Here is a 22336-nt window from a genome sequence, read left to right as displayed (position 1 = left end):
TCATTTTTCTTCGAGGCAGATTTACAAGTTCAGTAAGGTGTTCTGTAATATGAACATAATGTATGATAGGTATGTAGCTTCAGATGGTGGCAGCTTGACTTTGAAAAGGTTTGCAGATGAGAATTTCTCCTTTTAAGAAGCCTGTTATTTCAGTGTTTTTACCATCCTTTGTTATTCTGGCTATATCTGTGCGTACATTTGTTCTACAATGCACAGCTATGGTTCAGTCTGTACTATCAGTAGGTAATGTGCTGTAATTAATTATACAGCTATAATTAGTGAATCTACTACACCGAAAAGGAGCAGCTTTCTATGATGCTGCTTTCACAACTGCCTCAACATTTATTTTTTCTGAGAATACTTGTTTGAGTTAGAAATATTATTGCATTTTTTCGAGCTGTAAAAATTCATGATCAAGAATAAAGAGTGTATCACAAGTCTCTAAAGGGTTGTTTGTGTGAATGAGGTCCGTGTTACCTGATCTGGCCTTTGAGAAACTTCAATAGTTCAGGATTAGTTTTCCATCTAGAATTCTCTTCTTTGCTTCATGAAATTCAGAAATATGAAAGAATTAGGTAAGGAGAACATGATATGATGATTGGGTATAGCAAGAAATTCCATAAGAAATTCCATTTAAAAATTCCTTAAGAATTTCTATAAGAATAGCAATTTTGCTGATTGTGTACTTCACTATGCCTTAACCAGGAAGAATTCTAATACACTAGGCTGTTGCAGGGCGAGCATCTCTTGTGTTGGGACTTGTGAACATATTTTACTTAATGTCTAGATGGGATTAGAAAATAATTAAAACAAACATGGGTAGAATGAAGTTTTAGTGTTTTTCCTTTAGTTTCTCTTAAGTTCTCTTCTACTTCTGTTTTTATTTCCTTCCTGCTGCAGTGATTTTTTCAGTTCCAATGGGAAGGCGGTTAGTCAGTCTCAGCTGGAACACATGTACCCTTCTTGCATCTTTTAGATTGGATACATGCTTCATCACTGAGCGATGCAGGGTATTTTTCTCCTTATGTCTACCCAGGGTATTGCACTGCCTTGGCAGTGCTTTCAGAACCTTTGGTCTAGAGTGAGTGATTGCAGCTGAAGTCCTGAACTTCACTCCCTTCTGTAGTTACACAGTGGGCAGCCACCAGACCACCAAGTTAGTCCAGTCGGTGTTACTTCTGAATGTACATTGACATTTGCTTCCTGCTTTGGCTTAGAGTAGTAACCTAAAACTAGCCTTTTACTAGACATACATTGTTTGAAGAAGTGCCCGATATATTTTTCAAATGGTTTTTCCATTAGTAGGAAGCAATTCGTGAAGTGCTATTCTCACAGTTGACCTGAAACTATTTTGCTTTAGGAGCTATGCTCAGAAGTGAGTTCAGTTCTCCAGAAGTGATTTGAACTGGTGGGGACTTTGTTGTCTGTGCTGGGGTGGTTTTTTTGTTTTTTTTTTTCTGGGGGGGGGGAAGAAAGGGGAGGGAGGCAGGTGAAGAAGGGTGTAAATTTCTGAGATGAAAGAAAATGGAAATGTGTTTTTCTTGTGTTAACTCAGGATAGTGATCTTTGTTCCTGTGTGTGGTAGTGCAGTTTGTATGCATCTCTTTACTGGTCAATGTACTAGAGACTTATATTTTCTTCAATTAAGAAAGCATTTCCCATATATAAAACATCCATAAACCTGAGAGTTTGTCTTACTAATGCCAGTTTATCCTCTAATTTTATTTTCATTGACACTTCCTTCCACACTAGGCTTTTGACTGGAGTTTATGAATACCACTGAAGGCAGGAAAATTGTCTCTGCTGACATATCCCTAAACTCTGTAGCTCTAAGATGCTTATTCTGATTTCTGACTTATCCCATTTGATGCTGTAGTTTTCATTGCATGTTTTCACGTGGTGCTCAGGCCTTGTGACTACATAGCGTACATTTTATGAAAATGATTTGGTGCCAGAGGAGAGACTCCGAGCAGAGGAAATCACTAACATGCAAAAACTTAAGCTCCAAAATATCTTTAATTAGAAGCTTATTTGAAAGAACGACCACCTGCCACTCATTTTGACTTTGAATTAGCTCTAAAAATACATTCTGGTTTAAAGAAACAAGCGTGACATAAATGTATTCATATCATGCTAGAATAATGAAACTACAAAACAACGGTAGCTGGACTCCTGCTTGAAAGTAACACTTGCTGGCTGAAGGACATTCCTCTCGAGGCATGCATTGCTGAAACTATGTAGAGTATACTAAGTGATTCCATCTGATCTGCAGAAAACACTGTGGGTTATATTTTCACTTTATAAATATGTCACTGGCAAAGCCAACTGGCTGCAATAAGCTTTTTTGAAATGGACATTTCTGGCTGAGTTTTTGGAAGACGGCATTTCTTAAAGTGAAATATAAAAACCCTATTCACTAACTACACATTAAAAACAAATGGCCAAAGGAAATAAGATGTTCTATAAAAAGCTGGGAAATAAAAGTTCACGCACAATTTATTTTTTTTTAATTATGGTTTACATTTAATAGTTCAGGTAATTGGAGTTTGATTTCTGGTTAAAACACAAATTTAAAAATTTGTGAGTAGAAACAACACAAATGCAGTCAACAGAGTACCTGGTATATTAAGAAATGTTGCTGTGCTATTAAAGGAGGCACAGCTTTTACTCAGTATTTTAGCTAGGTGAAGTTTTCAGTGCCTGTTTTCAGTGCCTGACGTCAGGCGGTTCGGTTCAGTGCCACAGTACTCATGGAGATCACTGTAATGCTCTAAAGAACTTGTCATGTTATGTCATAGCGTTGTCATATTGCTACTATTAAAACAGGATATTTTAACAGTGGTATTTGTGTGTTCATAGTTAGGGTTTATTATGAACGCTAAAGATGAATAGGTCAGTTTCTGATAGAACATAATTTAGTATTGCAAGATGCTACATTTTTGTTTCTAGCGTTCATTATTTTTATGATACAACAAAACTGGTAAGAATTAGGTATTCTTAATATACATAGAAGCTATTACTGCTTATTACAGTAACAGCTCTATTGACCCGTATTTTTCATTTGTTAATAGAAGTGTAATGTGCCTACCACATAATCACTGCTGCATAAAATTAAAATATCTGCTGTAATATGTTATGTTTTTTAATGTCATCAGATGAATAAACAACTAAACTGCATATTTTATCTAAACTTCTTAAACCAGAAAGCTATGATTAGAAGCCTGTCTCACTACTATCCATATAACTGGTAGTACCTGAAATTGTTTTAAGAAAGATATAGTACAAGATTTCTAAGCTAGTAAGGGCATTTATATTACAAGTGCCTGTCTTTTTTTCATTTTAATCTCACAATTAAACATTTTATTTATTTTATTTTATCTAATGACATTTAATCTCATGAGCCCCAGGGCTCAATTCTAGTGCCAGTTCTGTTTAACTTTTACACCAGTAACCTGGATGCAGGAGTGGATTGTATCCTTAGAGAGTTTGCTGATGATACTGAAATGGTAGGTGCAGTTGACTCTTCTGCAGAGGCCTTGCAGAAGATTCTAGATAAATTGGCACATGGGAAAATCATTAATGGTGTGAAGCTGAACAAAGGTAAATACCAGATTCTGCACGTGGGAATGAGCAATGCCAGACATATCAGAGACTGGGAGACAAGTAGCTGGAGAGCACCTCAGCATAGAGCGACCTGAGAGTGCTGGTGCCAGTAAGCTCATCATGAGCCAGGAGTGTGCTCTGGCAGCCAAGATGACAAACCACATTTTGGGATACACTAAATACAGCACAACCACCTGGTCGAAAGAAGTGATCCTCTCTATGTACTGGTTAGTGCAACCTCACTTTGAGTACTGTGTGTGCACTTCTGGACTCTGCGGTATTCAAAGTATGTTAAAGTGCTTGAAAGTGTCCAGAGAAGGGAAAAGGATCTCTTCCCTTGATCTGCTGGTGGCACTCTTCCTGATGTAGCCCAAGATGCAGTTGAACTCTGTTGCTGCAGAGGCTTATGGTCTACCTTGTTCAGTTGGACCCCCTGCTTCTGAGTGAAGAATTTCTTCCTAACATCTAACCTAAGCCACTTCTCTTTCAGTTTAAATCCAGTGTCCCGTATTCTAACCACACACCAGCGTCTGCCTTGGCATTGCCCCCTTTCTGCACAGCCGCCCCCAGCACACCACACCACTTGCTGATCTTTATAGTTATTCTTCCCCAGGTGTAGGACTCTTGCCCTTGTTGAAACTTATAAGGTTCTTCTCTGCCCAACTTTCCTTCCTGCCCTCATCTTGCTGAATGGCAGCTCAGTCTTCTGGTTAGCCGACCACTACTCCCAGCTTTGTACCATTTGCGAACTTGCTGTGGGTGCTGTCTATCCCTTTGTTGAGGCTACTGATGAAGATGTTAAACAAGACTGGACCCAGAACTGACCAGTAGTTACAGGCCTATGACTCTGAGCTCTGCCAGTCAGCCAGTTCTTAATCCACTTCACTGATCACTCATCTATCCTACTCTTCCTAAGCTTACCTATGGAAGATGTTTTGAGAGACAGTTGTCAAAAGTCTTGAGTTATATCACTCTTGCAGCTATCCAGTTCACACCTGGCAGTTTGCTAGACTTTAGTGAAACAATTTGTATGGGGTGCTAATTTACTGACTTGAAATATGTTTGTTTAAAAGAAGATTAAATTCTTAATGACATCTTACCATCAGCTTATAGCACTCAAGTAGGTACCAAACTTGGCCTGGGAGTGGCCACATATACCATGTATTCTGAGCAAGAGAAGCTGGAGTCTTAGCAGGATGTTCCTTCTTAGTACGATGGTTCCTACTAGTATTAGCAGAGCTTTAGAATAGCTTTGCTCATTTATCTGTTCACATATGTAGTGTGTCTCAAGTGATACTCTTTGAATAGTTGCAACAATTCCACATACTCTTGAAATTAACACTAATAATGTTTGATAGCATCAGCTGTTAGTGTGACACAGAGGGCATTCAGAATTGTTGGAACCTCAATATTAAGTAATTTTCAACTTTGCATATGTATTTTGCTTTGTTTTAATTGAAGCATATGCAAGGTGTTTATTTATAGATTGTTTTCACTGACTAATTTCTGAGTTGTGTTAGTAAAAGCATTGCAGTGTTTTTGGCTAGCACTTCAGAGACTCTGTAAGCAGCAAACCAAATGTTCCTTCTGACTATGATCAGCAGTTACTTTAACTGCTTGAATACCCTCATATTTCAGCTGCAGAATGTCAGCTACAAGTAGTAAATAAATTAAGCAAATTTGGAATCTGTCCTGCGAATAACACCTAAGAGGGGAAATTGTTCTTAAATCTTTTAATAAAGTTGCTTTAAACATATTTCAGTAGAAACATACTATGTGGTGAACTGTGCTTCTGATTTAATGAAGAATGAATTCTAAGACTGAACAAAAACCATTGACCTGGCTATACAGCTTAGAAGGTCTGTGAGGAAAACCCTAGGAAAACCATCGGTCTAAAACAATTGGTCTGTTTGGAAAATGCTTTTAAGGATCTATATGTCAAACCCAGTAATTCTCTTGAAATGATTGCATTTAGCCACAGGAAACATTTCTTCATTGACTTTATGCTGTTAACAGAAGTAAAGTGTTTGTGTTTCCTTGAAGGATGTAGGACTTAAATCTACTAACAGTAGTAAATGTTTCCTCTTCTATTTTGGAAAACTGAAAAAAAAAAAAAAGCCTTCAAAATGTTATATATTAAGCTTTGAGACCTAATCGTTGTATTGAAGTTGCTAGTGACAAGAGGCCAGTGGTTTAAAGAGGTGCTAGAAAGATGATATATTTACATTTTTTCACTTGCTGTAGTAGGAAAAGAAAACCAAATATGTACTAAATTGCTAACTTCAGTAGGAGATAAGTACCTCAGTAGTTTCTTTGTTTAATTGCTTCTGTGTAATGTGTGTAATGCTTCTTTGTTAGTGCAGATGTAGATGTGATTCAGTGTAGGAAAACTAGATTTTATTGTTTTCTCAGAGTACCTCACATTTCAAAAGGCGTGTGAGGTTTTTCTAATGTTGAATGCAAGTCTTTTCTATACTTTAATGTATGAATTCATCAGTTGAAAATACAATTACCACCATGTTAAAGCAAGATTGCAGTGTTGATATTGGCAGCTAATGATACCTCTCCAAGTACGAGGGATGCTTTGAAAGTAATGCTTCCTATTTTATTATTTTGCCCCACGACATTGGAGGTAGATGTTGGTATGACAGTAGATGCTGAATCTTCTCACCAACATTCTGTTAAACTTTATTGCCATGTGGCAGGCAGCAGCAGAGGGGCAGTCTGATATGGAAGTGCATACGAAGCTAAGGTGTGGGATTGATTTCTTCCAGGCAGAAAAAATGGTACCCATGGGTATTCACTGACGCTTGCTGAATAATCATGAGAATCAAACAGTAGATGTCATTACAGTGAGGCAATGGGTGGTGCTTTTCAACAGCAGTGGCAGTGATGTGAGATACAAGCTACGTTTAGGATGCCCTTGCATAGCTGTCACACCACAAAACGAAGAAAATCTCAATCAGCTCATCCACGCGAATTGGCAGACTGTGACCAAAGAAGTACATATGGAGTTGGGTATCAGCTTCTGTATGTTGGAAACAATGGTGGTAATATTGGAATATCACAAAATTTGTGCCATATGGATCTCATTAATGCTCACAGAGGAACAGAAGGGAACACTATTTAGGGTTGTCAGAACCAATTGAACTAACACAAGGCTGAAGGTGACAGTTTCCTGGGTCACAACTTTGCTAGTAGTGATAGTGGTGTCGCTGCTACAAGCTGGAGTCAAAACTGCAGTCCATGAAGTGGCGATATGTGAATTCCCCACTGAAAAAGAAGTTAAAGATGCAGCCCTCAGTAGGTAAAGAAATGTGCAATGTAGTTTGGGATAGGAAAGGGGTGATTCTTTTGGATTTCCTGAAACCTGAACAAACCAACTCTAGCTGCTACACCATGATACTGTCTAAGCTGAGGGCTCAAATTTCCAGAATCAGGCCAGAGAAAAAGACAACCTTTCTCTTGCAGCACAATATCCTATCATAGGATATGCTTCTCCCCATTTGTCAGAATTCCCCCATCAGAATTTGAGAAAGGATTTAATAAAAACAGTTTGGAAACGGTTAAGAAAGTAAGATTTTGTTTGAGGAATTTCATAATTGCCAGCCCTTCTAGACCCATGAAAGAAAGCTGAATTGGGAATTATCTATCCAGAGCTGTTTACCATATTGTGGCTTTTCTGAGAACAGTGTGGTATAAACCTCATACTGGTTAAGTTGTTTAACTAACCAACTATCTGTTTGAAGTTTCTTTTAGCTCCTTTTATCTCTGTTCCTTAACTGCAGTACAATATGGAAATTAAAGGAACTGAAAACAATTTATTAGACAGAATAGAATTGACAAAGTAAGAAGTCACAGCAAACAAACAAACAAACAAAAAAATAACAACCAGAAAGCAATACAGGCCACCTGATCATACTTGCAGCATGTGGGCAATGGTGGTGGTATAGAATGGTTGGAATAGATTATCTCAGCAGTCTTATCTACCTTGATTATTCTATGATAACACCAGACCCCATTCCAGTTTGAAGACTGTGGAGCACATTGCCAATCTTGCTTGGGCTGTATTATCACATACACTGTATAGTCCAGATTTTGCAAATCCTAACTTCTGGACTATGTGGCCATAGCAACTGTGAAGCACTGGGCCACTCCTCTGGTGCAGATTTTTATGAGAATAATGAGCAGTCTCCTGTTCATCGCTGACAGAAGTGATGGTGGTGTCTATGTTGAAAAAGTTTTTTGTGCTGAGAATTCTCTTTATCAAGTAGTGTTATTGTGCTCTTTGTATCTGTTGTAGTTTCCATGGAAATAAATAGGATGCATTACTTTTGGAGATATATATATATACATATATATATATACACATATATACATATATATATACACATATATACATATATATATGTACACATATATGCACGACTTGTTTTCAAGCAGACAAAACCAACAATACTCTTGAATAAGAGTGACCTCTAAGGCTTTCAGAAAAGGCATGTGTAAAACATAAGGTAAGAAACAGGCATTCATCACAGACCTTCCTGATACTATATTCTTGAATTTTTATTTTTTATTTTTTTTGCTCTTCTGTCTTTAAATCTTGTTGGTAAGGACTGAAATATTTTTCACTAGTGAGTGACTTCGCTTCTACCAGGTGAAGAAAATGAATTACGTTTTCAAATGTCTTTTCTTGCTCATGGTTGGTATTTGCAACAGGTGTGAACTACAGAACTTGGAAAAACAAATGTGAGAATTTGATTTTTAGATTATGGGAAATCTGAAGGGGTATGGTGGGAGGTATGGAGGGTAGAGAGGCCAAGTGGGTGAGATCCATGTTGTTACTCTGAACTAAATTCTGTTGGCTTTAGTCACAAGAGCAAATAACATGATATACTGCTGACCTATTACACTGCTAGTTATTTTCAAGTACTTAGTTTCTATGAAGAATCACAGTGGAGATGAACAATACTTTCCGCTGTATTTTACACCACTTATTGCTTTTTCAATTATTGAATGTAATCTTCTTGACCTTTATGCTACCTTCATTATTTAAGTAAGAATTTCTATTCTATTTTTGTTTTAGTTCATCTTCTTGTGTTGGAGAACAGTGTTAAGGAATTGGGGATGGACTTTGAGTGAACAAATAATTTTTTTCATGTTCCCCATGTATATATGAGAGCTCCTAAGACACAGTGGAGTATTTTAATGCAGATAAATAGATTTATGTTGAATGACATTCATTATTTTGTGTTATGTTTGCCAGATAGGGGCTTTTCTTTGAATTCAGGAGAGATGTTTCCGTTAGCTGTTCCAAGCTATTAGTCTTATTGGTATGGCTTTCTCTTTAAATACATGGAAAACATTGTTTGCTTGAATTACTGCATTGACATATGAATGAATGCAGAACTCATAATCAGACTCTGACCTCAGAATGTGTCAAAACGAAGCTTTGCATTTAGCTTGGTGTTTTAGAGACATATCAAGTCATGTCTTCAGGCTATTAAATAGTGGCGTGAAGTTATTTGCTCCAAGCTGACTTTTTCTGTTAGTATTGTTTGCAACAAATGGAGGGAATCTGTTTGTTTCTTCATTCCTTGAAGACAGAACATATGAATGCAGGCTGTGGAAAACACTGACATAGTTCTTAGTTCTATTTTTAACAGCAGTATATATTTGTAGGAATTCTTTTTACATTGTTTAACTACTCTTGAAAGAGTAGGATAGGTTATTTAGTTTTAATTCACAGTTGTTATGACTGCTTGTAATGTATAGAGGCTTTTTTTTTCCCCCTCCCCTGGGACTATTGAAACTTTTCTTGAAACTGCAGTTGTAATAGTTATAACATGAGGAATTTTGCTTTAAAATGAAATAATCTAACATTTTTTTTTCTTAATATATTCTGAATGACATCCAAAAGCATCTGATTACCTAGATTTACTTTTTGTACTAAGTTTGTTCCTTATAGTAAGCAAGAAGTAAGTTAAAGTTGGAATATTTGGTATTCTTCTTAATAGTAAACATTTATTGAATTGAATAGTAAATTGAAATTAGTCCTAGTTCTATTAGTATAGGTACAGCTTCTAATTCTGCAATTGTTAAAAGCTAAACTGCATAGTTAATGTTGTTCTGTTTCCTTTATATGTATCTTCCCTTTGCTCTTCTTTCTTAGGTCGTGATTTGATATGTATACAGTCCATGGATGGCATGCTAATGTTATTTGAACAGGAAAGTTATGCTTTTGGCCGTTTTTTACCTGGTTTTCTTCTGCCTGGTCCCTTGACTTACAGCTCTCGGACAGATTCCTTCATTACAGTGTCTTCCTCTCGACAGGTTGAGAGTTACAAGTATGTGTTCATATTCAATAATTATTGCATATTTTGGTGCTGTTATTTAGTATGTAAACAAAATAACCACATGTTACACGGGATCTTGCAGGTTTGATCACTCCAGGCTCTCAGGAATAAATGACAACAAGGAAGGATTTGTGTTCACCACAGGGGAATAGATTGAATTCACTTGGCTCTTTTATGGAACCATCATGCTGAGTTTATTATTCGGATGAATGCTCAGTGCAAGGGATGTTATGGTAGACAACTTCTATTAAGCTTTTAAAAAAAACAAATAGAATTTTCCTAATTGCAAGCCCTTGTTATATCAAGGATTGTCATCTGCTGGGAGGGCCACATGACAGACTCCTACAACCTGAAAGGTGCATCAAGGAAATCTTGACAGGCTGGCTAGGAAGGATGCTTTGCCGAATTGTCAGCTCAGAAATAAGAAAGGAATGTCTGGAGAAGTAGCAGTAAAAGCTTGCCATTTACTGTTGCGGACATTGGCTGCATTGACCATGAGATGATGCAGGTTAAGGTCGTAAGGAGAGTGAGGAAGATAGGGAGTGAAATCAAAATTGTGCTTTTAAGGAGAAAGGACCATCCTGTTCAGGGAAGTGATAGACAGGATCCTGTAAGACCCTGGAGGATAAAAGTGCACAGGAGAGCTATTTTATCATCATGGATAACCTTTTCAAAGACCAAGAACAATTCTGTGGTCAAGAAAATGATGAATAGCGGAAAGCAGCTTGACTGAACAGATAGATTCTGATTGAGTTCAAATGGAAAAAGGAATGATATGGGATATGGGAATTGAGGTGAACTACCAAGTACATATATTGAAACATCAGGTGGACACGTGGGGGTGGACTGGGAAGATGTAAACTTGGTTAAAACATCTACTAGCAGAGAATCTGAAGGTCAAGAAGAAGGACTCCCGCAGATACCCCAGGCATGAAATGAAGATCAGTGAAATGGATCTACTAGTGAACAAAGTAGGCAACTTTGTGACAAAGGCATGGAAAGACCTAGGAACTCAATGCCTGTGTTACCTCATCTTTTCTCCATTAAAACTGATAAGGTCTGCTCTTAGGCCTTCTGAATTTTTTTGGCTAGCAATAGATGTGGGGTGGTGGTTAGTGGTAGAGAATTACCAACTGCAAGATTCAAGATGAAAAAGTCACAGAACTGTAAGACTTCAGAGTAGTTGTTGATTCACACTAACAGCCTTAGATGAATGATGTTCCTCAGGAGACAATACTGGAGCCAGTGTTTCTTTAACATCCTCATCAAAGACCTGGAATATAAGAATAATTGTTCTGAAATGCAAGGATGATGCCAAACTGTAAAAAGTGAAAAATAATAATAAAAAAAAAGGTTAGAGCAGAAGCTATATTGCTTGTCTAATTCTGAAATAAGTCTGGTTATTGCAGTTGACTATCAACACTTGTGCTGTTAGTAAATATTTAAATATGTTTTGAAAGACAGATTGGTTCTGCATATTTTAAGACTGCAAGCAAGCGATGCTGTGAAATTTAGGAGCTTGCAGATAATGCTCCTGCCAAACAGATATAGTAGCCCTGTTATTTTGATTAACAATACTGGTCAGTTATTACTGTTTGTCATCTTCCTACCACCAGCTTTTTCACACTGCACATCTATGTACTATGAAGACACATTTCCTCTATAGAGCCTTTGAAGAATATTGTGTATTAAAATAAGACACTACCTGCCTTTTTGATTATAACAGAAAATAACAGTTCTTTTCAGAAGATGTCACCATGTTACCGGTTTGGGGAAATTATGGCAAATGGCATCTCACTCTTTACTTATGAGGAAAATAAATGGACGATGCTTTATCCTTAAAATTCTATTTGTAGCCTCACTAAGTATTGAAGCACTGTTAGGTTGCTTGAACACGCAAGAAGTCAGGATCCAACTCCTGGGATATACTGCTTATGCAAGTCTCCCTGTTTACTTTGTGACACTGATCACAGCTTTCTGAACCTTTCACATCAACTAGTTTTCAGTCATCCTCATTGATTTATGTAACGTGTTCATCATCAACTTATATATGAAGTTGTTTTAGGGAATAGCATCAAAAGCACAACTGAGAGACTTTTAGTATTAGCTTGGAGTTGTATTTGTTTTTTATGTAGCCTTCTGAGTCTCTGGTAAATATTTTGAGTTTGCTTTACTTCTGGGAATATCTTCTACTGCTAATTCTGGAAACTCTTCTCTGCAGTTAAGCAGCAGAGAACTAAAGCACTTCACTGAGCAACAGATGCTACTAAAAATTTCAGAGTGGAACCAAAATGTTGCTATGCATCCACCTTAGATATCTCTGTGAAATACTGTTGAAATGAATGCAGGAAAAAATTTCTCCTTTATTTTCTGAATAAGGTTGAATGCAGTTGTCACAAATCTTTTTCCTGAGCAGAAGTTATTTTGCTTCTAGTAATGGGAGAGGCCAATCTTTGTTACCCATGATGGAAATTTTCTTTCATTTTTTATTTTCACACTGACTATGATTTTTGTTATTCATTGTCTGCACTGGGGATTGTATTGACTACAACTTAACGTAGGGCACTTAATGAACCATTTTAGTACTTTGTTTAGAAGGGAATTAACGGTTGCAAAATGTAACTTTCTGGAAATATATGGAAACATTGAATATTTAAATTTAATTTTTTATATGAAATAAAAATGATGTCTTTCTGATTTTCTTTTATCAGAAGGACTCTTGCTCATGTTGTGAAAGGGTAAAGGTGTGCTGAAATCAGTATATAAAATATGCAAATACTACTACTTAATTATTATTTACAAATTATGCCTTAGGAATCTAATCCTGGGAATGTTAATCTAACGTAACACTTAATTTACTTAGAGTAATATATTGTCATATATTATTCTATCACCTGAATTTCTTAAGCAGTACTCTTTTAATTATTCTTCTAAAACTTAGTAAGACATTTTCAGATTCTAGATATTTCACGAGCACATTACAGACATTGTGTTAATAATTTGGGAGAGGATAGATATACTGCAAATAAAAGTACTTTTGAAATATGATGGAGGGTGGCTCTGCAACCATATCAGTCAGCTCTCTTCAGAATCCTGAGATGCAAGTTGTCCTGCCATTTGTAGACATTCAGAATCATGAGCTGGTCCCACACTTTTCTCCTAAGTGAAGGGGATTTTGCTTTCCCAGCTCCTCTTAGAGATTTAGGGGTGAGAGTTTCATGCATTTGAGAGTCTTGAGAAGCCTGGCTGTTAGTGAAGATTGAGACAAAGAACTCTTTGAGTACTTTAGCCTTCTCCATGTCTGTCAGTTTTTCCTTCCCATTTATCAGAAGGAGCATACCCTTTGGCCTGTCTCTTCTGACCAGCGCTCAATCTGTAGAGTCCCTTGTATTTTTCACATCTCTCATCAATTGCAGTTCTAACAGTGCCTTGGCTTTCTTGCTCCCATCTCTGTGTGTCTGGGCAGTGTCCCTGAATACAGTAGTTTATTTTAAAAATTTCTGGGGGAATTAAAAAGAAAAATAAAAAATTGATTGCTATTTTGACTTCACAAATTGAAAAGATGCTGATTTCTTGCATCTGTCTCATCTATAAGATATTTCCATCCTTTAGTAGTTAGCCATTGAATTACATTAAGGTCAGGGATAACCTGTATAGAACCCTTGTTCTAAATTCTGCCTTTTTATTCTACAACAGTGTTTATTCTAACATCTTTGCTGATTGTGGCTGTGCTGCTGTAGGCTTTCTGACAATCTTATTTTAGGTAATGGTCTCACTGTGTAGGTATACTTGTAACATGATAATTCTGTTTTATTTTTACTTCATGTAAAGGTTTTAACTACAAAGATGTTGTATTTTGTTGTATTACTTTTTTTTTTTAAACTTCCTCTAACAGATACCAAGTGCTGGCATTTGCAACTGATGCTGATGGAAGACAAGAAACAGTACAACAAAAACTTAGTTCTGGAAAGAAACTTGTGGTAAATGCTGTTTATTTTACATAACATCTGTGGTGCCTTGCATGCATCTGAAAAAGATCAATGCTAAGTAATGAATGGAAACATTATCTGGTGACAAAGGATTCTATCCAGTTGCTTTTAAAAGGCAGCAGAAAGTCTTCTGTATGTTTCTATTAGGATTTCCTTGAGCCTCAGTTGTTTCAGGTTGGGCCTTAATACTTGCTACTGTTCTGAGAAAAACAATAAATGAAAACAATAACGAAAGTTATTAATAAGCAATAATATAATATTGCTTAAACATGTAAGGATGTAGTCAAGGAAGGATTTTGAAATAGTCCTTCTTTATATCAATGCATGTAGTTGGAAAAGTAGATAAACTTTCATATGCAGAACCATAAAGCGTCTGGATAGGGAGCAAGGAAATATGGTTTAGTAGGTTTCTGTAGGTGTGGTAAAGGGAGGATGGTTGGACTAGATGATCTTACAGGTCCTTTCCAACCTTGTGGTTTTATGATTCTATGATTCAGATTAAAGGGTGCTTGTTGTTGGGTGCAAATATGTATGTGGGCTTAAGCACCGTAAATTTTGTCTGTGTTTTCAATTACGTATTGGTAGAATAGGTTATTTACCTTTCCTCCCTAATGCTACCCTAAGGAAATGTGGCAGATTTAAATGATTTTATGTCTCTGTTTTTGGAGACTTTAACACTTACTGCATAAAGCACTTTCATCTTCAGTGGGGTATATCTTAACATTTAGTTAAATATGCTTGTGCAGTTTGTTGCTTAGCCATCAATAGATCTATTTCTAGATCAATCATCTAGAAATAGATAATTTCTATCAATTTAAATATTGATAGAAATTATCAATAGACGATAATTTCAAAATGTTGATGTTGCTTTACCCACAATAAGGAAAATCACAACTGCCTTCCAAGTCAACAAGTAATAAGTAAAATAAGTAATATTTTCTCCTTCCAAAAAGAACCTGACCTCGATTTTTCTTTTCCACTTATGCTACTGATACTTCAGTAGCTTGATGAATTCTGAGCTTTCTCTGGGTATTTTTGAACTTTTCTTATGTGCGCAATTGTTGACTGATCTCTAGAGCATGTATTCTTTTCTTTTAAAGGTGGATTGGGTTCTCAACATTGGAGAACAAGCACTGGATATATGCATTGTCTCCTTTAATCAGGCAGTTTCTTCTGTTTTTGTGCTTGGTGAGAGAAGCCTCTTCTGCCTAAAGGATAATGGACAAATTCGCTTCATGAAAAAGCTTGATTACAGTCCAAGTTGCTTCATTCCTTATTGTTCAGGTTTGTAAAAGAAAATTCATCTTGAAACTTCTGGTTTTGCTACTTTCCTAGTTTTTTTTGTTTTTGTTTTTAATATTCTTTAAAAAATGCTATTGATTGTAGAATACAAAATAAAAGCTGCCTTCTTCTTAGATTTATTTTCTCATACTGTTAATCCAAAATATTATGACTTTTGGAATCTAAATAGCTTATTTTCATATAACCAAATATGATGTATGTGTCTAGTGTTTGGGTAAGTTTGCCCAGACTACCAAGTCACCTAACATGAAAGAATGAGAGATTAGTGTTGGAAAACTGTTATTCACTGAAAGTGAATGTTAAAAAAGTTTATTGGTGAGAGATGAAACTGATAAATTTTTGACACTCTGCCTTTTTAGACTTAGAATCTCATTTTAGACTTCGTAAAAATGATCTTAATAATCTTCACGTAATTTACGTGCTTTCTGATTTACGTTATAAATGAAACATACAAGTGTATAAATTTTTAATCAATATACACAGGTCAGTGAATTAATGAAGAGTATTAAGTCACTGATAATTTAACCATGTGTGTTTTGTCATACCTGTCCTGGCATGCCAACATTATAATTATGATGAGTCTTTGTTATTTGTATCTTAAGTTATGAAAGATATCTGGTTAGAATGTTGAAAAGTTTTGGCATGTGTGTTGTATGATGGGAACTGATATTCGTAATTAATCACATACATCCTTGGTTCTTGGTTATTCTATAGATATATTTAAAATGAGTGATGTCTTAAAAGTAAATAAGTGAATAAATAGTTCACTTTTTCAGTCTCCAAAAAGAAAGTAATGGCTTATGATAATATCTTTCATTTTTAAACTATTTTTTTTTTGTTTTTAACAGTGAAAGAAGGAACGATAAACACTCTAGTTGGAAACCATAGTAAAATGCTGTATGTTTATCAAGATATTACACTGAAATGGGCCACTCAGCTTCCCCATGTTCCTGTATCAGTAAAAGTAGCCAATTTACAGTAAGTTACTTGTTGAAGTTCTTTTCCAAATTCATTTTTAGTAGTGAAATTTGCTTGTAGATCCTAACAAGTGAGTCTGAGGTATGTAACAAATGAGACGACTTCTAAGATGAAAATTCAAAGTGTTTTTTTTTTATTTGTTTTGTAAAATATTAATTTTGTAGTGGGCCTACTAGAATTTCTGTTCCGTGCTTTAGACTTTGATTTTCATGAGTAACAATGGAAATTGCTCTTATACTTCTAATGAGGTAGTTACTTCTTTAAAAGAATGAATAATTAAGCTTTGCTATCTGGTAAGATCCTTCCCTGAGACAGAATATTAAGATGCTCACTGGAAATCTGTTCTCCATTAAACATTTAAGAGCATGTGAATTCCTGGCATGGTTTGTTGGAACAGATTGTTCAACTCCAATGTTAAACTATGGAAATTAGTTTAAGGAACTGGTTAAAATGCACAGAGTTGTACTTAAACAAACAAAAATTTGTGTAAAATGTGCTTCCAATGGACAGGACAGTGACAAACCTGTCAGATGCAGGATGAAATACTGAGAAATGATGACAGTGTCTATTACTTGCACCAACCTTCTGACTGAAATGAGAATCGAACTACAGAAAAGTTCTGCTAGTGCTTGTACTTGTGTGATCCAACTTATGCCTACATGGCGGTGAACGTACCAGATGGTACTGGCCTCCTATTGTTTGCAATCAGGGGGAAATGCTGTGTCCTTTTAGGGTCGAGTTTGTGGCTGTCATGACAACATACTTTGGATTGTTGAATAGTGACTTGATCGCTAGTTCTCTGTTTTATCAAAAAGTCTCATAATAAACAAAAGTGCAATATCTGATTTGGTGGTCATTTTATTAAATTATTTTTAATTAAAATTAAAGGTTAAAAATGTTGTTAAATTATTTTAAAATATTTTATAATTTAAATTTTTAATTTTTTGAAGTCTCCCTGAAGAGAGCTGTACTGGTTTTTATCCAACAGGTCTTAAATTAAGAACGTAACAAATCACATCTGCGAGCTAATTAGTATAGAAGAAACAGAAAAAAATATGCAGGATGTTACAGTATGGCTTTTGTAGTTTGGAAAAAATAGTGTCAACAGAAAACATTGAAAAAGACACTGAAGTTTTTTCAGCAGTATATTGTACTACCATTGGTATATAGAATTATTTACGTATTATTCAAATACTTGGAGGTCCCTTCCAACCTGTGATTCTTTGACTAAGAAATTTTAGGGATGTGGTCTAGTGGGCATGGTGAGGATGGATTGATTATTGGACAAGATTATTTCAGTGGTCTTTCCCAACCTTAATGATTATTTTATTGTATAGTTCTAAGTTCATGCAGATTCTACTTGTTCTACATAATATTAAACACGCAGTAGTTTGATTTTTTGAGAATTCTGGGAGCCTGCTAAATTATCCTAAATAATTTTGTTTCTTACAGGCCCAAAATTTCTGTATACCTATATAATACTTTTATTGTTATTTTTATTGTTTTGTCCTATGGATGATATAGACAGCATTCTAGTTATACAAATCTCTTTTTATACGGATACTGATGAATGAAGGGCTGTGTATCTGTCTGTATAAACCCAATAGCTCGTATGGCAGAAGTACAGGACATATGAGTTTCAATGCTATCCTTTCTGTTTGAATATATGCACTATGCTTGTATTTCATACTGATGCTGAAACTAATGCTAAACAGCAAGAAAACTGCACTAAAGCTTACAGAGATAATAATTCAGTTTAAACAAAGGATATGCTTAAAAAAAACCCAACAACCTGAAAGAGGATTCTCATTTTATGTGAGTCAATGCAGTAATTTTCCAATACTTAATCCACTTGAGAGGCCACAGTCTCAGCTGGAGCCCTTGGGCACTACTGTAACATAAATGGTATTAAGTCTTAATAACCATACAGTTGTTAATCCTACACTGCTGAGAGATGGAAGCGCCTTTAAAATGACCTATGTAAATGAATTATTTTCACATTCTTTCCACTTTTATTGCAATACTTGCAAAGTAAATGGACCATTTTGAAGGCAATTGTCTTTACAGATCATATAAGTTCATCTGCTTATTGTGTGTGGCTCTGGCATGTTGGATAAGGAAAGCAACATTAGAAGATATTTTATGTAAATTCCCTTGGGGCAAGGTTAGTGTGATTGATTCTGTAATGGCAGTCATCTGCTTTATTCTGTAATCTTGATAGTTTGCGTCTTAGACCAGCCCTTCACATACTTTAGAGTATTCCAAGTAAATTTGACTTTGTTGTGTACCCCTCCTTATTTTTTATGATTTTATTTTTCCTCTTACAGTAAAGCAAAATGCAGAATTTCCCTATTGCAATACTGGTATGTAAATAATGATAATAACAGACTACAATCTTTGGGATTAAATTCCAGGACAAACTGCTTTATTTCTATCATTCTGCCTTCAGAAGCATACAGGGAAGAAGCAGAGTCAAAGTGCTTACTAATAACATTTTTTTGCTGAGGTGTCTGTGTAATCTAAAGATGGTGTATGTTTAAAGCTGTTGAACTGGACATTTTGCCTTTCTTCTATTGTAAAAACCTGAGTGTTGGATTAATTTATACTGCTTAGGACTTTGTCTCAGTTCCAATTCATCTTCCCATTGATAAGCCTGCTTGGAAGGTTTCATGTACCATGTGTTGTTATTATAGCTATGGCTGTGAAAAAGTATTCTTGCTGTGGCTGAAACTCTTTGGAAGAATGGTCAGCTGTTCTGCCTGAGTTAATTTAAAAGTAACAAACAAAGGAATCCCCCCCAAACAAAGCAAGACACAAAACAAAAGCAAACAGACCGAGCTCTTATAGAGGGTTTGAAGAATTTGTCCGTATGCTACAGTTATACATGGAAATCACATGAATTGCAAGAATTTCCATTCCACCCTCATTTTCAATGCTGAAATAGTAACTGTGAGTGCCAGTGATTGCATGGTATCCACTGTAGTTACAGAAATACCTCCTTTGCAGTGACTTTAACTCTTATTCCCTTTCTTCTGTGCTTTCATTTCCCTTTCCTTGCTTCACCATAGAGACCTTTTTCCCAAGAACTTCACTGCACCTGAAGATCTCTTTTGCTAAAGAAATTTTATTAGCAGTCTCTCTCTCTTTTTAAACTTGATTTAGTCATTTTTTGATGCTTCCTAAGATATATTACGTTTTCTTCTCACACTCTCCCATAATTCAGGTGGTTATTTGGGGAGCAGGCATATAGGAATGTGCTTCTGACAAAGCTGTTTAAAGTTACTGTCAGCTCAAATGCCTCATATGAAGGTCATTTTTTTTTTTTTTTTTTTTTTTTTACTTCTGCCAGGGAATGGAGCCTTGTAAAGTCAGGTGTCTTAATCCTACCCGTATGAGAAAGGTGGGTCATGTTTGTCTGAATCATCTGAAATAACTTTTTGAGAAAGTAGCAGAAAGTAACTTTTTAAGGGCTCCTTAGAGGTCGTATTTGTTTTTCTGTGCCTGAATTATCCTATCTCTGTATGCTTGACCATAAAAGGTCCTTGGAGGGGATTAAAATGCTTAGACCATCCACTTTTCTATTTATTTAACTCTAATTCACTTGGCAAAGCTGATCCTAAAAGTACCATGTTTTAATGGCGGATTGGTTGTACTAAGTATTATGCTGACCTGGATGACCTGAAACTAGAACATTGTGTTAAGGTGCGTTCAGTCTGAAGCAAAATAGCTTATTTTGCTAGCCTCAGGGATGTTTCCATCACAAACATCGGAATTGCCACTGTGGGTTCAGTCATTTAAAACCACATAGATAGAGCATTATAGCTTGGATATGATCTCAGTAAAGGGATTTCTGTTTTGATCACTTCCAAGTTAGAAATCTGTTTTTGCAATAGGGAGGCATGAGGGCTCCAAATCTAGGACTTTGTTTCTTTTCTTCTGATTTTTTTTTTTTTCCTTTTGGCTAGTCTTGGTTTTGATTGTATTATTCATTCTTCACATTTAATCTGATGAGCCTGTGAATGCTGAAATGTGGCCCAATTTTTTTCTTTTAAATTGAAATAGCAAAGTATATATATATATTTATACATACTATATACATAATATATATATACATAATATATATATATATTTCCCCTCAAGATGGTATTGCATGCTGCTCCTATTTTACATTTTTCTGTGCTATCAGTCAAGAAATGAAGCCTAGTACTACCTCTAAGGGGTGTGTGTAGGGGGAAGCTGGTTTGATGTGGAATTTATCCATACACATCCAGTTTTAACAGTACATCAGCCATCTCTCAGGGTTTAGGAAATGTATTTCAGGAAAGATCATGTTTTCCTTCTCTAATCTGTCAAGGTTCTTTTCTAGGCACCAGTTTATCAGTGAAATTTATAATTAAATGAGGGATAATTTTAACTTCAGATTCATTAGAATTTGATTAGAAATGCTCCAAAGAAAAAATGTTTGCCCCACCTTTACTGCTTGTCTACAAGTTATTGAGTGATTTGCATGTATGATGCCTCTTGTTTTGAGGAGCTTAATTTAATCTGGAGATTAAAATATGGGAATGAATTTCATCTTTTGTGAGCTTTTATACGTACTGTGTCTGTGAGCAAAAAGCCTCATGGAAGAAAGATTGTTGTAGGAAATAACCCACAAAATGATATGTGTGCCGTGTAAAATATTCCTTTTATTATGAGGGGTTGACAGGTATGGACAAGTTAGTGAAAGTTACCGGAGTACTTCCTTTTACTTTCATTTATTTGATAGATACATATCATTTTACTTGGTTATGGGACAGCTTTGTGAAGAGGAAATATAAAGTGTATAAATCAGCCTGGAAAAGTATTGTTTGGTTTTGTTTTTCCTTTTTAGTCCTGAAGTAATTTAGCACCTTTAAAGAATAAGAACATCTGAGCTTCTTAAAGATATTGCATTTCCAGAAGCCAACTTTTTTTAGCTAAGGTTAAGCTTGTAAACATAATTTCAAGATTTGAGGTTTAGGGAAAAATACCTAAATTAAAAATAAAAGTGTTGAAAAGCCAGGAAGTAAAAGTAGACTTCACATGTTCAGGAGGCAAGCAGAGTTTCTTAGTAAACTTTATCTACACTTGAACTCATTATAAACTTCAATTATGTCTGTGTTTATACTGAGGAGTGACCCTGTAATAATATGAGAAGTTTCCATGTTTTCACCGCTCATTCTGTGTTGCTCAGTTTGCAGTCAAAAATTGGTTTTTGCTACATGCTAGGACTGTAACTGACTGTGGCATTTGAAATTTACTTAAGTCTTATTTGAAATTGTTATTACTTCATGTATGATCTCTGCAGGCTTGAACTACATAGCAGTTATGCTTGAACTCATAACATTAGTATTGTGAATGACCAGCCCATTAAAACTGTATCACATAGTTGTTTACTTGTCACCTAGCTGCTTATTGGTGTTTTTGTTTTGACTTGTACTTTTTTATTGTGGTTTCTACTCAATTAGAGACTTCTTCAAAGTAATAAATTTAAGGTTGCGTTGTACAGGCTTGGATACAGGAAATACTGCAGCTTACTCAATTACCTCAAAGCCATTGAGTGAAGATGCTATAGTAGTCCAGGTCTGTTACTATTTGAGAAATTAGAAAGAAATTCAGTATGTATAAAATGTCTAAAGTTGTTCTGTTAGAAGTCCTCCTTCACACTGCCCTTGTGCCTCTTAGGTGATCCTTACAAGACTGTAGGGAATATTGACTGTTTCTATGTCTTTAGACTCTCATGTATTAATTTTGTGGAAGAATGATTTACACAAAAAAATGTTTCCACCAATATGTGTAGAAATAAAAAAAAAAAGAATCAAAGAGACTATTTGACTGATGTAGATGATGAGAATAATTTTGTGTGTGTGACCAGCATGGACTGTCCCTACACTCCTTCTGGACTTAAAGCCAAGTGATAAGTGCTTCTGGGCTCCAGACTGTATTACAGGCATTTAGAGGTTTAGGTATTGAAAGGGAGCATTAAGCTGAAGAATGTACTTGCATTTAAAAACATTGTTATCCCAAATGCAAACATTTAAGAACAGTTATTTCATGTGTCTGTGAAGAAAATCACTTTTTTTTTTT

General features: G+C 35.7%; 1 protein-coding gene across 9 annotated transcripts in view; it reads left to right on the top strand.

Annotated features, from left to right (window-relative positions):
* The window catches only part of BBS9 (Bardet-Biedl syndrome 9), a 255445-nt gene that overhangs the window by 15814 nt on the left and 217295 nt on the right, over nucleotides 1-22336 (top strand). For all 9 annotated transcript variants that reach the window (XR_001553371.2, XR_001553372.2, XM_015855026.2 and 6 more), the window contains exons 6-9: nucleotides 9776-9950; nucleotides 13855-13939; nucleotides 15049-15232; nucleotides 16099-16228. Coding sequence is in view for 7 of the 9 variants with exons in the window: in XM_015855026.2 (XP_015710512.1) it covers nucleotides 9776-9950; nucleotides 13855-13939; nucleotides 15049-15232; nucleotides 16099-16228 (574 nt within the window). In the remaining 2 variants the exon portion in view is untranslated. The remainder of the gene's footprint in view (nucleotides 1-9775; nucleotides 9951-13854; nucleotides 13940-15048; nucleotides 15233-16098; nucleotides 16229-22336) is intronic.

This window comes from Coturnix japonica, chromosome 2 (assembly GCF_001577835.2).
Source record: "Coturnix japonica isolate 7356 chromosome 2, Coturnix japonica 2.1, whole genome shotgun sequence".
Classification (NCBI taxonomy): Eukaryota; Metazoa; Chordata; class Aves; order Galliformes; family Phasianidae; genus Coturnix; species Coturnix japonica.
This window is presented reverse-complemented; position numbering and strand designations above follow the sequence as displayed.